The 14469-nt window shown below is 34.9% G+C and overlaps 1 protein-coding gene across 2 annotated transcripts in view; it reads left to right on the top strand.

Annotated features, from left to right (window-relative positions):
- Nucleotides 1–1774: 1774 nt before the first annotated feature.
- Nucleotides 1775–14469, top strand: part of HPGDS (hematopoietic prostaglandin D synthase) — a 79053-nt gene continuing 66358 nt past the window's right edge. Inside the window, exons 1-2 of one of the 2 annotated variants that reach the window (XM_037830273.1) lie at nucleotides 1775–2062; nucleotides 10504–10645. In XM_037830273.1, the coding sequence (XP_037686201.1) occupies nucleotides 10513–10645 (133 nt within the window). In that variant the 5' untranslated portion in view covers nucleotides 1775–2062; nucleotides 10504–10512. Of the gene's footprint in view, nucleotides 2063–10503; nucleotides 10646–11148; nucleotides 11388–14469 lie in introns of those variants that run through there. The other variant, XM_037830274.1, reaches the window with a different exon arrangement.

The raw sequence follows: 14469 nt of genomic DNA, 5'->3' as shown, positions 1-14469 counted from the left end.
CTTTTTAACTGAGGCAGTCTCGTTATAAATAGGCAGCATTTTGTAGGGAAAGAATATTAGATATGTTATCAGAAAGCCTAGGCTTTAATCCTAGCTTCCTCCCGTCCAAAATTTCTGGGCAATTTGCCTAATTTCCTTATATCTCAGTTTCGTCATCTGGAAAATGGAGATTAAAAATGACGGGTTACTGTGAGGATAAAAAAAAATTTTAAATGTAAGTTAAAAGTCACTGAAAGATGATGATAAATACGGCATGTTAATTTTGTATAGCCACCATTCCATTTACTCTTGATTTTGAGTAACTTATATCTTGCTGTTGGATAAGGGACTGCATGTATGTCTTTATTAAATTTTTTACAAACTAATATTTATATTTGCTTTCATTTCTTGTGCTTACGGTAAATGGATGCACACACTTTTTTCCCCCTAGCTTTCAATAATTTTTGCCCAGCCTCTAAAGCACTGCTCTACAAATCTTATTTCATGTCTAAGGATAGAAATATCCTGGAGAGCTGACTTGATAGGAAGTATTTCTCAGTTGTTTGGTGGTGATGTTCACCAGAACTCTTATCAGAAGACAGTGTAGTAAAGATATAGATGTCATTTTCCAAATATATCAAAAACTTCATCCATCATGGAAGCACTTTCTTGGGAAACTGAGGATTTTTAGATCAGCAGAATTATCTTGCTTGGAGAGAGGTTGTAAAAATATCTATAAAGACCCAAGTCTTAATGTTTTTTTTTTTCTTTATGCTTCTTTATTTCTTTTTAAATTTTTTTCTGATTGTGGAAAATATAGAAAAGCACACAAAAGAAAATTAAAATCACTCACATTTCCACTACCTAAAGGTAACTACTGTTAGCATTTTAATGTATATCTTTGACAACTATAATAGAAATAATTAATATTTATTGAGTCCTTTATATATGTTAGGCAGCGTGGTAAGCATTTTAACATGGATAGTCTCATTTAATTTAATTCTCATATTCTCTTTTTTCAAGGTTAAAACCACTTTAGAAATAAGAAGTGTTACATGACTGACAGGTTGTTACTGCTGACTGTGGCTGTAACTTTCTGGAAGATGAAAGCTACCCTGTCATTAAAATGTTTCATGGATTATCTTCAGGCTCCATAAGAATAGGCAGGCGTTTTATTGGGTCCTTTCACTAAACTATCTTAATGTTATAGCTGGAATTAATTCCTGTTCTAAGGAGTTAAATAAATTTCTAAAACTGATAGATATTTATTGCTAATGTATAGGGATTATCAACAAGATGCGTCTTCCATGCCAGGATTACTCTAAACCTGAGAAATGAGTGGAAATGAAATATACTAGCAGCCACAAAAATTTAAAGAGTTCTTGTAAAAATGTTAATTGTGAGGAAATATCAATTAGGATAATCTATTCATCAAATATGTATTAGTGCCTCCTACATGCCTGTCACACTTCTTAATACTGAGGACACAAGTGTAAACACGACAATGAAATGCCTGCCCTTATGGAGCTTACATCTTAGTCGCGGAGACTGAAAACAAACAAATAAAATCAACTAAAGTGTCAGACACTGCAATGAAGAAACATAAAGCGGGTGAAGGGTGGGACTGTTGGGGGTGGGTTTGGTGAGGAGGTGGTCTGCAGCGGCTCCTGAGGAGACCAAATGAATTGAGGAAGCTAGCCACATGAATATCTGTAAAGGGGATTTAATTGTACTCAAGTTTTTTCATTTTAAAGGTGCCTGTGGTTAAGACTTTAAAAATAAATGACATGTAGCTTTTGGGACATGAAGCAACCATAACTTTGACTTTACTGATTATATGCAAATATTTTGGGTTATTCATGCACAGAGATATCATAAAATGCAAAGAATAGCCAGAAGTCTTTGCAGGCTTGAACTGTTCAGCACACATATTTTATCTAAGAAAATGAAGGAAGAGGCATAGGTGGAAGTAAGACGCCTCTTCTCTCTTTGGCTTGTCACCATCACTTACTCATATAAACTTAAGTGCAGTCACATCCAAGTGAATAGAAGACTCTAGAGGCTGCACAGAGATACAGCACAAGTAAGTGATATTATTGAACTGTACATAGATTTTTAAAAATGAGCTGTTCTTCACTTTTCCTTTGGGGTTTCATTTTTATTACTCTCGTAATAAAATTTTTATTACTATATGTAAAAACATTTTTATTACTGTATGACTGAGCCACTGTTGTGACCTATTTTCACCATTAAACTCAGACCTTGTCTCATCCAGAGTCTCTTTGTTAGTGACCACGCAGAAAGCAAATGCTAATTTTTAAGAGAAGTGTAGGTATAGGTGATTTTAAAAGATCCCTTCACATGGATTTTAATGTAGAAAATACAGTAAATACTGGAGGGAGAATCCTGTCCTAATCAGAGTTTGTGACTTCTTCCAGAATTTCCCCAGGTAATTTTTCAATGTGTAAAGCAGAAGGGAATTTTGTTTCACAGTTCTTTGCCTTCTATTTTTGAAGCTCATGGATTTTATTTGTAATATTTCCTACATTTTTATGGCACATTTTGTTGAAGCATCTATATGTTTTGCCAAGAATTGCATTCTAATATCATTTGGTTTCAGAGACAGTGTAGGGGTTTCAGAGACAGTGTAGGGATTTACCACAGGTTGAGAATTTGAACTCATGGTTCCCAAAGCATATCTCAATTATGCCTCTTGCTCTGGCTTTAATATGAGGCAAGCATTAAAAATGATATTGAGTTGCTCTTTGACAAGAAAATGGAGATCCCAGCTTGCACTGACTCAAAATTAAATACCAAAATTAATGCTTATTTGGCACAGAATTTCTGTTTGGGATGATGGAAAAGTTTTGGTAATGGAGGGTGGTGATGGTAGCACAACATTGTGAGTGTAATTAACAGCACTGAAATATATTTTTGAGTGTCATTAAAAGGAGAAAATTGAGGTTGTAAATATGTTACTAGAAAAAAAGTTTTTAACACCACATAGTGGACCCTAATGTAAACTATGGATTATTAATATTCTTTCATCAATTGTAATAGAAGTTACAATTGCAAAGTGTGAATAAGAGAGAAAACTGTGTATGATTGGGGTATATGGAAATCTGTATTTTCTGCATGAGTTTTCTGTAAACTTACGTCTTTAATTAAAAAAAATAATGTCCATTAAAAAATTAAATATCCAGTGTTTGAAATCAATACTTCTCTGGGTTAACAAATATTCTTATATTTCTCTGTTGTCTTACAGTTTAACTCTAACCTGTTTTCTTTTCCAGAACTGGATAGAGGAACTGTAAAATGACGGGAATGAGGGGAATCAGCATTTTTTTGTTTGTTTGTTTTCTGTTTACCACCACTGTTAGGGGATAATAAATTGTTGTTATTTAATGTTAATATATGCAAGAAGTTCCTATGCAGACAATAGAATCTTACATGATTGATGTCTGAATCTAAGTTTTGCATTTCAAACAAACATCGTCTGTACAATGGGAGTGCAAATATTAAGCTCTATGCCACTATGTTTTCACTAGGTTTATTACTGGTCAAGGTAAAACGTAGCAGACAAGAACTGTTGGCAAAGTCACGAATAATCCTTTATTTTTATACTTTAAACTCTTAAATTATTGCACCATTATTAACTCTGTGTGTGTGTGTGTGTGTGTGTGTGTGTGTGTGTGTGTGTGTGTGTGTGTGTGTCTGTGTCTGTATCTGGAATTCTCAAGTATATTTGATGTTTCTGTTACCTTTTATTTAATAGCCAGAACTCAAATAGGCCACACAACACTTCCATGAATAAAATAAATTAAGACAAGTAGCATTTAAGTTTTGAATTGAGTTGTAAAATGATTAATACTTATATCCTTATTTTTATAATTTCCTATCCTTCAAAATTACACTAAAATCTGTACTAAGATGTGTAATATAGCAATTAAATATTAGCCACCTTCTCCAGAGGGTTCAGTTCGGATTATTGTCACCTTGCTGGAAGAGAAATTTTTGAGATTATTTTTTATCATGTTCTGACAGCAATATACAAAATAGAACATTGGCTTAGTTAAAAAGGATGGGGTCACCAGCACATTCAGCCCACACACTTACTGGATGTAGGGCAAAGTGATTCCCTAAATTCCTTTATGCTGTACTAAATCATTCATGTTTAACTGATTTGCTTAGTGAATATGTTTCTAAATTTTTCCATATCAATTGTGAATTGTCTGAAGTAAATACTGTAAAATGTGGATGGACTTCAACTGGTCCTGTGTAGCTGCCTTCTGCTTTAGCAAAATCCATGCCTTCCCACCTAGAGGGTGGGAATATACTTGTTCTCAGGATACGCTACTAAATGTTTAACAACAAGCTCTCCAAAAAGAAAGAAGGAAGGGAAGGAGTGAGGGAGGGAGACAGGGAGGATGGCAGGATAATTCTTTTACATTTGCCGATTCCCTTGGTGAAAATACTCCAGCCATGGCTGATTTCTGAGAATCACTGAACACAATGTTGGGAAGATATATTCAGTAGAACACGGTTGTAGGATTTCTATCATACAGGAATGATAGATATCACAAGAGCATTGATAATAGTAAAATGTAGTAAAATAATTAGGAAAAAAATAGATTTCATAGTGATAGTTTGTATTTTATCAGCTAAAATATATCAGTGTTATATAATGTAAAAAAAGATACAAACCTAGCAGAAAGTCCTCAAGACAGAATTTTTAAAAAGCATTATTATTTCCCATGCAAAGCATTTAATTTCCAAACAAGTTTAGCATACATTAAAAAGTAAATTTTCAGCATTTAATAGCTACATTCATAGAGTGCATATGTTGAAGTTTCTGTCTAGAGTGTTTATTAACACCCATTCATACGTTCTTTGAGAAACCATATATCTTTTTTTTTTCCAACATAATTTTAAATGGGGTTTTCATCTATCTGCTGAATCAGGAACTTGACGTGACTTTCTTTGAAGTAAAAGGAAGTCAGTGGTTAGTTTTAGGTATACAGATCTGCAACCCAATCTTTTTTTTTTTTTTTTTTTTTTTTAACTTCTTGTTTCAGTATCATTTCAGGAAATATATATGGCTTTCATGCACACCCTGTTTGGGATTCTTAACCCAGAACAGCCATGTTAGCTTCAAAGATGAAGCTAACAGGAAATAACAGGCCAGCATGACAGTGGAATTTTCCTAAAACTGTCAAGTCACAGTTAGGTCCTATAATCCAACCAGATGGTCTTTCTGTGTTTGATTTGAAGTTGTGATCAAATTATATTTATTTTCCTCTTTTGTCTCAGAACCATTTTAGTCCAGTCCCCTGTGTCCCCACTGTAATATTATATCTGTCATATATGTGTAGTTCTGTTTTGAGACTCTATGCACCAATATCAAACAACTCTAATTACAAGGCTATTTGTATGTCTTGCTATCTGATAGGTCAAATCCTCCCATCTGCTCTTTTAATTTGTCTTGGCTATTTTTGACCCATAGCATTTCCATGTGAAATTTAGGATAAGGTTTATCTGTAGAGCTGGATTTAGAATACAGACAATCATTTCAGTCACAGGACAGTTTTGTCTCTTCCTTTTCCTTCCCTACATTCCTTATTTATTGTTGTTTCCTCATTGAATTAGCTAGGCTGTCCTGGGCTATGCTGACTAGTAGGGTAGGAGTAGGATTCTTAAAAAAATGCTCCTCTTAGTTCACGGTTATGTATGATGTTTCTCTAAGTTCTTTGTAGAGACTTTATCAAGTTAAGGGAGCGTTCTTATACTCCCAGTTTGCTAAAAGGGTTTTAATTTTTAATTTTTTGCTGTTAGTTTTCATCACAAATGAATGATGAATTTTATAAATGCTTTTTCTAGCATCTATTGAGATGATAGTATGATTTTCCTCTTTTAATCTATTAATAAAGAGCATTCTATAGAAGGATATTTTGATGTTGAAACATCTTGCATTCATGGCATAAATCCTATCTTGCCATTACATTTTATTTCTTTTTGCACACACATAAATTTGAATAGCTAATAATTTATTTAAGATGTTTATCTCTATGCTTATAAGAAGAATAGTGTATTATTTTCCTCTTTTAACATCATTGACTTTTTACATTTTTCCTTTCTTTTTTACTATTTGTAAAAGATAAGGACTGCCTTTCTTTTGAAGATTAAATAAAATTCACGTGTAAAACCATCTAGGCCTGGTTTCTTTTACAGGTATAACTTAACTACCAATTCAATTTCTTTACTGGTATCGTTAAATGTAGGTTTTTGGTTTATCAACATGTTTACATTTGATTTAAGTGTCAAAATGTATTGACAAAGTTATTTTTAGTATTAGCTTATGATTTTAAAAATATTGATCTTATCTGCTGTCATGAACCCTTATTATTTGTAATAGAATTTTCAACTTCTCATATTTTTTTCTCATTATCATTTTGCTAGAGGTTAGAATATTTGACCATTTTTAAAATTTATAGATCAGCTGCCAGGCCCTGGTTTCAAGCAGTGAATACTTCCAGTCTCCCATCTTGTTTGGAGAACATTTACTCTCCTTTATTTTGAAGGAACTAAACTCCTGGTTGGCCACTGCTTACTACAGAACTTGGGATCTTGCTCATTGCATTTTATTCATTTCATTTCTGTTCACTTTGGTCCAGGTGATATTTGTTTTCCTTTTAAGCTTAATTGTATATTTTTCTTTTTATATTTTCTTTTTCATTTTTATGTGCTTGAAGAAGGATGGTTTTATCAAAGAATATGATCTTAAGAGGCATATTCCAGTCAAATCAAACAAAGCTGGGCTATAAACTTCACTAGGGTAGGAACCCTCCCTAACCTTTCCTTCCTCCTTACCTTCCTCCCTCCCTCTTTCTTTTCCTCCTGGTTTCCTTCTTTTCTTCCTTTCTTCTTTCATTCCTTCCTTCCTTCCTTCCTTCGTTAACACATACTATGTGTTAGGCACTGTTTTGATGCTTTACATGCACTATTTCCATTACTATTTTAGAGGTGAGGAAACGAAAGCTAGAAACAGTTAGTTGACTTGTTCAAGACTGCTCAGATAGTAAGTGGCAGGAATGCCTCCAAAGCCACACGTTCCCTTCTACCATCCACCTGCTCCAGCCCTTGAGTTTATTCTTCACTGCACCCCTTGGTAACATTTCACCTTCACCCTTTTAGGCCATCATGCTTTTGATATAAAGGCATTAACAAAGTGGGGTTATTGTAACATAGACGCACTGCTCAATGTAATAAAAGGAAAATATATTTTTCTATACAATATCCACTACAATTTCCTTCAGCACTTATTGTAAATGTCCTTATCTGTTTTCAAAGACAGGAGAAACATTTACTTGGAATTCCTTCTGTTAATTTTATGCAAAAACTTTATGAAATATATGCAGGATTTTGGGACTCAATAAATGTTTCTAAACTGCAATTGCTTTTACTTATTTTTCGTGTTATAAAAATATGCACATAAACACTGAAAAAGAAAAGTCTTTAAGTTTGATCAGATTACAGGTTACCAGGGGCAGGGGTGGGGGTGGAGAATTGGGAGTTAATGCTTAGTCAGTACACAGTTTCTATTTGGGGTGATGGAAAAGTTTTGGTGATGGATGGTGGTGATAGTAGCACAACATTGTGAATGTAATCAAAACTATTTGTATACTTGAAAGTAATTAAACTGGAAGATTTTAGGTTATATATGTGTTACCAGAATAAAAATTTTTAAGAGACCCATAGAGCGGCCAACACAATGAGTGAATGCTCATGTACACTATGTTAATAATATAATTATAATATTGTTTCATCAACTGTAACAAAGTTACCACACTAATGCAAAATGTTAATAATAGGGAAAATTGTGTGTGGGGAGGGGGTATATGGGAACTCCGCAAATTCTGAATAATGTTTCTGTAAAACTGCAACTGCTCTAATAAAAGAAAAAGTCTTCAGATTTGGAATTTTGTAGCTGCAGGGATCAGTAGAGTTCAGTAGAAAACATAATTAGGCAAGTAATTACAGGAATGCGATGTGAAAGTACAGCTTCATTAATGAATTACAGCTTTTAGGAGGATGTTCTAGAAGGAAAGATAAATATTTGTCAAATGTTCATGGATCTGTGCCAAATCTCAGATTTAAAGATATATTTGCAAAGAAATACAGATATACCAACCTATGCTAAGAATTTTTAAACTTCTTTACTTGAGTGAAATACAATATAAAATTGCATGATTTTATAAATTAACAATAATGAAGAAAGCTTTGTTTTCATTCAGAATTGAGGGGGTACATATCGATATTTATGTGCTCTTTGACCAAATGTAAAAAGGTGATATGTTTAATTTTAATGCTGGTCAAAATCGATACGTATGAATCTGTACATACATATAGTATTTATAAGGAACATATACAGTTTTTTTTGGTGCTGTGGAAGAATTGCCCTATGACAGCAAAAACCAATAACAAGTTTATATAAAAATGCTTTTCAAATGGAAACTGTAATTATCATACTTTTTCCACTCTGAAGGTTTTTATTTTTTGAGGTGTAAAGGAAATATTAAAGAATTATAACAATTATGGTTTTCCTTTCATAGATAAGAATGATCCCTTAACTATGATAACATAAAATGTTTTCCAGAAGGAATCTTATTACTTGACATTTTTTAATTTACTGTTTGTTATTTTTGTGCTCTCATATCTTTCCTGATACTACTTATTTCTAGGCACAACATTTCTAAATAACTTAGAAAACAGTCCCATTGTTTGAATGGACACTTAATTTAGTCCCTCAGATTTGAACTCCTAGTATGCATGTTTCTCCCCCAAAGGAATTAGGGGCTGTAAATTTTGGAATATTCATTAAGTTACTCTAGTCAATTCTTTCTATAGAGAACATTGCCTGCATATTAACATGTGTAGTATGTGCCATATTTCTCTTGACTGGGGACTGGACTGCTGACAGAAGTGGGGGCAGGACAAGAAATGATTAGAGGCGGCTCTTTTTCCCACAAGGTGACCACATCCACTCCACAACATCTGGACATGGAAAACCAGGGGGCAGAGAAATGGATTCACTACAAATTGCCATCACCATCATTTCCTGGATCCCAAGAGGGTCTAATAGGCAACCAGACAGTTATTTCCAGATCTTCCACACAGACAGATTATGTAAATGCATCAACTTTAAGTCTGAATTTTGCAATCTAGAGTTTTATGATTTGTGTTGGACTTTTTATGTAATATGATTTCAGATGGAACTTTGTTTTTGAGACTAGAGCCCAACGTTTCTTTTTATTTAATATTCCAGTAATATTCTTTGAAATACTTCCTTATTAGGGAATAAACTATTTAATCCCAGCAATTAAAGAAATAATTATCATGACATTATTTTTATTCATTTAATTACTACATTGTTTAGTTTTACTATTCTGCATTCAATGGGACAAGAGCTATTATTATCAATAGCTAATAATTATTAAGTGTTTAGTATTGTGCTAAATGCTTTACTTGCATTCCCTCATGAATTACCACATTCATATTCGTACCCCTATTTATAAAAAAGGGGCTTTGAATTATAGAGAGATAGTGTTAACCAGCCCAGAGATACACAGCTATTGAGTGGTAGAACTGAATTTCAAATGAAAATGTTTCTTTCTCAGTTGCCTGATCACTGTAAAATTACAATACATTCCACTATAAGTGCTTAAAAATCAGGAACTGCTTTTCCACAATGGAAATGAAGCGAACCAATCACAGAATGGAAATCTTACTAAATTATAATGATCTATATCTGACTACAACCAGTATTAGCAAACTTTCTGAAACGGCAAGGTGTTTGCTTTCTTCCCTCAGAGAAGGCAAGCAGGAATATACTCACCCCTGACCCTTCCTAGGCTGGGATGTGTCTGTGCCATGCAAGTAATCCAATCAAATCCATCAGCATGGATGCACTAAGAGAGAAAAGGGGAATGCTTTGATTGCTAGTGGGAAGAGCCACTGCTGGAGGAAGGGTGAGGAAGACAAGTTGGCAAGGTCCCCTACCCAACCCCTGCCCCACTTCCTCACAAACTCTGAGCTGTATCACCGAAACAAAACAAAACAAAACAAAACAAAAGTGTCAAATGCCACACGTTACAAACTACAAAAGGCAGGGCAAAAATACAAAAGGCAGGGCAAAAACATCTTAAAATGGAAAGTATTTTACTCCATCCCCTGAATGTCGAAGTGTGGCTGCACTCTCAATCTGGTCTTTTTCATAATAAAATTTGAATTTAGTTATTTCACTGGAATGTTCCAGCTAGTACTGAGAGAAAGAGTCGTGATCTTGTTTCTACGAAGTCTTTCTTGTATGTTATTAGCATAGTGATTTATAACTATGGTTTTGACTATCTTCTAATAACTCCCATTATCTCAAAAGATGTTATAAAGTTTTCAAAAAGACTCAAAAGAAAAATGTTGAGACCCCTCTTGAGGGTTGTTAAAATAATACCTCCCTTTTTCTCTTTCCAGAATCACACCATGCCGAACTACAAACTCACTTATTTTAATATGAGGGGGAGAGCAGAAATTATTCGCTACATATTTGCATATTTGGACATAGAATATGAAGATCACAGAATAGAACTAGCTGACTGGCCTGAAATCAAATCAAGTAAGTAGCAAAAGTAATAGCTCATGAAATGGGGGAAAGGATCCTTCCAGAACTTTTTGTGTTTTGTCAGGGAAATGGAAACATAAAGATATTGTGTGTGTGTGTGTGTGTGTGTGTGTGTGGTGGTCTTGTTTTTTAATTTCATTTGGCTTTAAATTGAGAAGTAGCTGTTCAGCCAAATTAAATAAATGCTATGTGACCCAGCAAATTTTCTACTAGAAGTAAGAAAAACAAGCATCACAGAAAAAGAATATAAAGATAAACCAATAAGAAGCTTTGGCAGAAGAGCTGGAATGGAGGAATACTGAAGCCAGTATTCCTGACAATTGAGTGTGATAGGTATAGGGTACTTTACAGATATCTATTAAGTTTTGACAGTTACACCGCTTTAACAGAAATCCAAGCTCACAACTGCTTAGGTAATAAGGAAATAATTTGTATCATATAGCCGAAAAGCCAGAATTAAGGCAAATGTCTAAGAATGGCTTTATCCATTTCCTCAGGCTGGTAGCAAGATGCTTGCTTCAGTTCCATCCTCACAGCTTCAAGAAGCAGCATTGAGAGGATGACTGACAAAGAGAAAGAGAGAGAGAGGACTTCTTCCATAAGTGCTTCCAGAAGAATGGAGAAAAATTTCCCAGAAGATCTTAGCATACTTCTCATGTCTCACTGGCTTAAGTTGAGTCACAAATCTATTTCTGACCCAGTCACTGGAAAGGGGACATGAACCTAGAACAATCAGGTGTGCTCTGGAGTTGGGGATGGGCTCCATTTTCATGAGGCATGTGACTGTAGGAGAGAGAGGTATATACATGGACAAAATTGGGATCTGTTTAATTGGAGGAAAAGAGCAAATTGACATTGGGCTGGCAACTCAATGAAAAGATGCTACCTAGCACTTAGAGCACTAGGGAATAGAGAAATATTATCACATTGAACAAACAACAGTAAGTTGGAAGTCATCCTCTAGATACCTGTCATGTAACCTATAAATACTAAGCAAAAATTAATTATTGAAAGTGCAAAAAATTTAAAAATTATTGAAAGTGCAAAAAATTTTAAACTTTTTATTTTGAAATTCTTTCAAACTTATAGTACAGTTAACAAAAATCATACAAACCCCATACAGAGAATTGTCACACATACTTCTCTCTCCCAGATACCCAGATCCACCAGTTTTAACATTTTGTCATACCATTTTATCTGTCTATCCATATCTCTGTCTATTTATCAATCTATTTTCAGAACACTTGAGTGTAGCTTGTATACATCAAGATCCTTGAATACTTAACACTGCCATGTACATTTCCTAAAAATAAGGATATTCACTTATGTAACCCTTTGAAGTTGCAGTTATCAAGTTCTAGGATCATGTATTGCACTTAATTGTCATTGCCTCTTTAGTTGCTCTTCCTCTTTTTTTTTTTTCTTTAACGGTGGGAACACACACACATCATACACCGTCCCATCTCAACCACTTATACCATTTGAAGGGATTAATCACATGCACAATATTACAATACTCTCACCACCTTCCAGTAGTAAAACTTTCCCATCTCCCCAAACAGAAACCCTGCATCCATTATGCATTAAATCCCCATTCTGAGAGTCCCCATCCCTGCAACCTGTACTCTAATTTCTGTCTCTATGGACTTGCATATTCTCCAATATTTTCTTTGTAGCTACCACAAGCCTGAAATTTAAAATTCTAAATCTATACCAATCTCATTTAATTTATACCAGCTTAACTACATTAGTGTATATAAACTATGTTCCTATATGACTCTGTTCCCTCATTTATGGTATACCACAGGTTCCTCAGGCTCTGTTTACTTTTCTTCATTATTTCTTCTTTCTGCTTCTTCATTCTTTCTTCTTTCTGGAGGATTTCAATAGTTCTATCTTCAAGTTCTCTGATTCTTTCTTCTGCCAGCTCCAATCTCCTATTGAATCGCTCTAGGAAATTCTAAATTTCTGTTACTGTGGTCTTGAGCTCTGTTTGGTTCTTTTCAAAATTTCCATCTCTATATTGATATTCTTTTGTGTTCATTTATTGTTTTCCTGATTTCTTTTCGTTCTTTGTCCATGTTATCTTTTAGTTCTTTGAGCATATTTAGGGCCCTGTCTTAAATGTTTGGTTTGTCCCAGGTCTAGACCTCCTCTTTGATAGTTTCTAATGCTTTAATCTTATCCTTTGCATTGGCCACCTCTTCCTGTTTCTTTGTATGTTTTGTAATCTTTTGTGGAGACCTGCACATTTTGATATTTTAATGTGTTATTGCACATTTGCACACTGATGTTCATGGTGACAGTATTCAAGATTTGCAATGGATGGAGGTGGCCTAAGGGTACATCAACAGATGAATAGAATGGTGAACTGTGGTGTATGCATACAGTGGAATGTTGAGCAGCTGCAAGAAGGAATGAAGCTGTGAGGTGCAACTAGGTGAATGGATCTTGAAGACAGCATTTTTAGTGAAGTACACAAGAAATGAAAAGACAAACATTATAATGCCTCACTAATATGGACTAACTATAACATGTAAACTTAGAATTGAATCTTAGAGCACAGCTTAGTGTAATGGTGCCTAGACTGCAAGCTCTTACAGCAGTCATATCTATTCCTGAGTTGTAATGGTTATCTCTAAATTCTGAGATTCTGGGCTCTTTGTGTGTAACCTGGTTGGTCTCTGTAACTTTGAGTATCTGTGTGACACCTTAAACTCAGAGCTAGAGCTCGGCAGCTATGAATGTCAGTATTAGCTCATACAGTGACTGTTAAAAAAGCTGAAAAAGACTTCAGACTTCAATTAGAGATATGAGTGAAGCAGATCTGGTTAGGACTAAGGCAGATCAGAACAAAGGGTAAAAGACAATATTGCACTGTGTTTTAAAACATCAAGTTCTGTATGAGACCAAGGGAAGAGATGTTTATTTGGTGCAGGATCTGTATTTTTTTTCAGCAAACCAAATAATTTAACTTGTATGGTCAGTTTATTCAAACACCATAATTACATGGAACTTTGACTAGGAAGTGAGATATAGCAGGTTTGTACACGTTAGTATGAAATCCCAAAACATCCTGAAGTAATTTGGACAGAAAATAAAACTATATTTGCAGGGCCCCCTGAGGAACTTGGGAAAAATGCAGAAATGTTGGACTTCCTAACCTTGCTTATTGCTGATATCTCATAAACATTGAGAACTAACAATTTAGCAGGATAAGCCCTCAATCTTGGGGCTTACCCTTATGAAGCTTGTTACTGCCAAGGAGAGGCTAAGCCTACTTATAATTGTGCCTAAGTGTCTCCCCCAGAGAACCTCTTTGTTGCTCAGATGTAGCCTTTCTCACTCTCTAAGCCCACACAGCAGGTGAACTCACTGCCCTCCCCACTACATGGGACATGACTCCAGGGGTGTAAATCTCCCTGGCAATGTGGGACATTACTCCCAGGGATGAGCCTGGACCCAGCATTGTGGGATTAAGAAAATCTTCTTGACCAATAGGGGGAAGCCAACATTTCAGTGGTGAGAGATTTCAAATGGAGTCAAGAGGTCACTCTGGAGGGCATTCTTAGGCACCATATAGATATCCCTTTTTAGTTTTTAGTGTACTGGAATAGCTAGAAGGAAATACCTGAAACTGTAGAACTGCAACCCAGTAGTGTTGATCCTTGAAGACAACTGTGTAACTATGTAGCTTACACTGTGTGACAATGTGATTGTGAAGACCTTTGGCCTATACTCCCTTTATCCAGTGCATGGACAGATGAGTAGGAAAATGGGGACAAAAACTAAATGAAAAATAGGATGGGATGGGGGGT

Source organism: Choloepus didactylus, chromosome 3 (genome assembly GCF_015220235.1).
Source record: "Choloepus didactylus isolate mChoDid1 chromosome 3, mChoDid1.pri, whole genome shotgun sequence".
Classification (NCBI taxonomy): Eukaryota; Metazoa; Chordata; class Mammalia; order Pilosa; family Megalonychidae; genus Choloepus; species Choloepus didactylus.
Note: the sequence above shows the minus strand (reverse complement) of the source record. Positions and strands in the feature narration are given on the sequence as shown.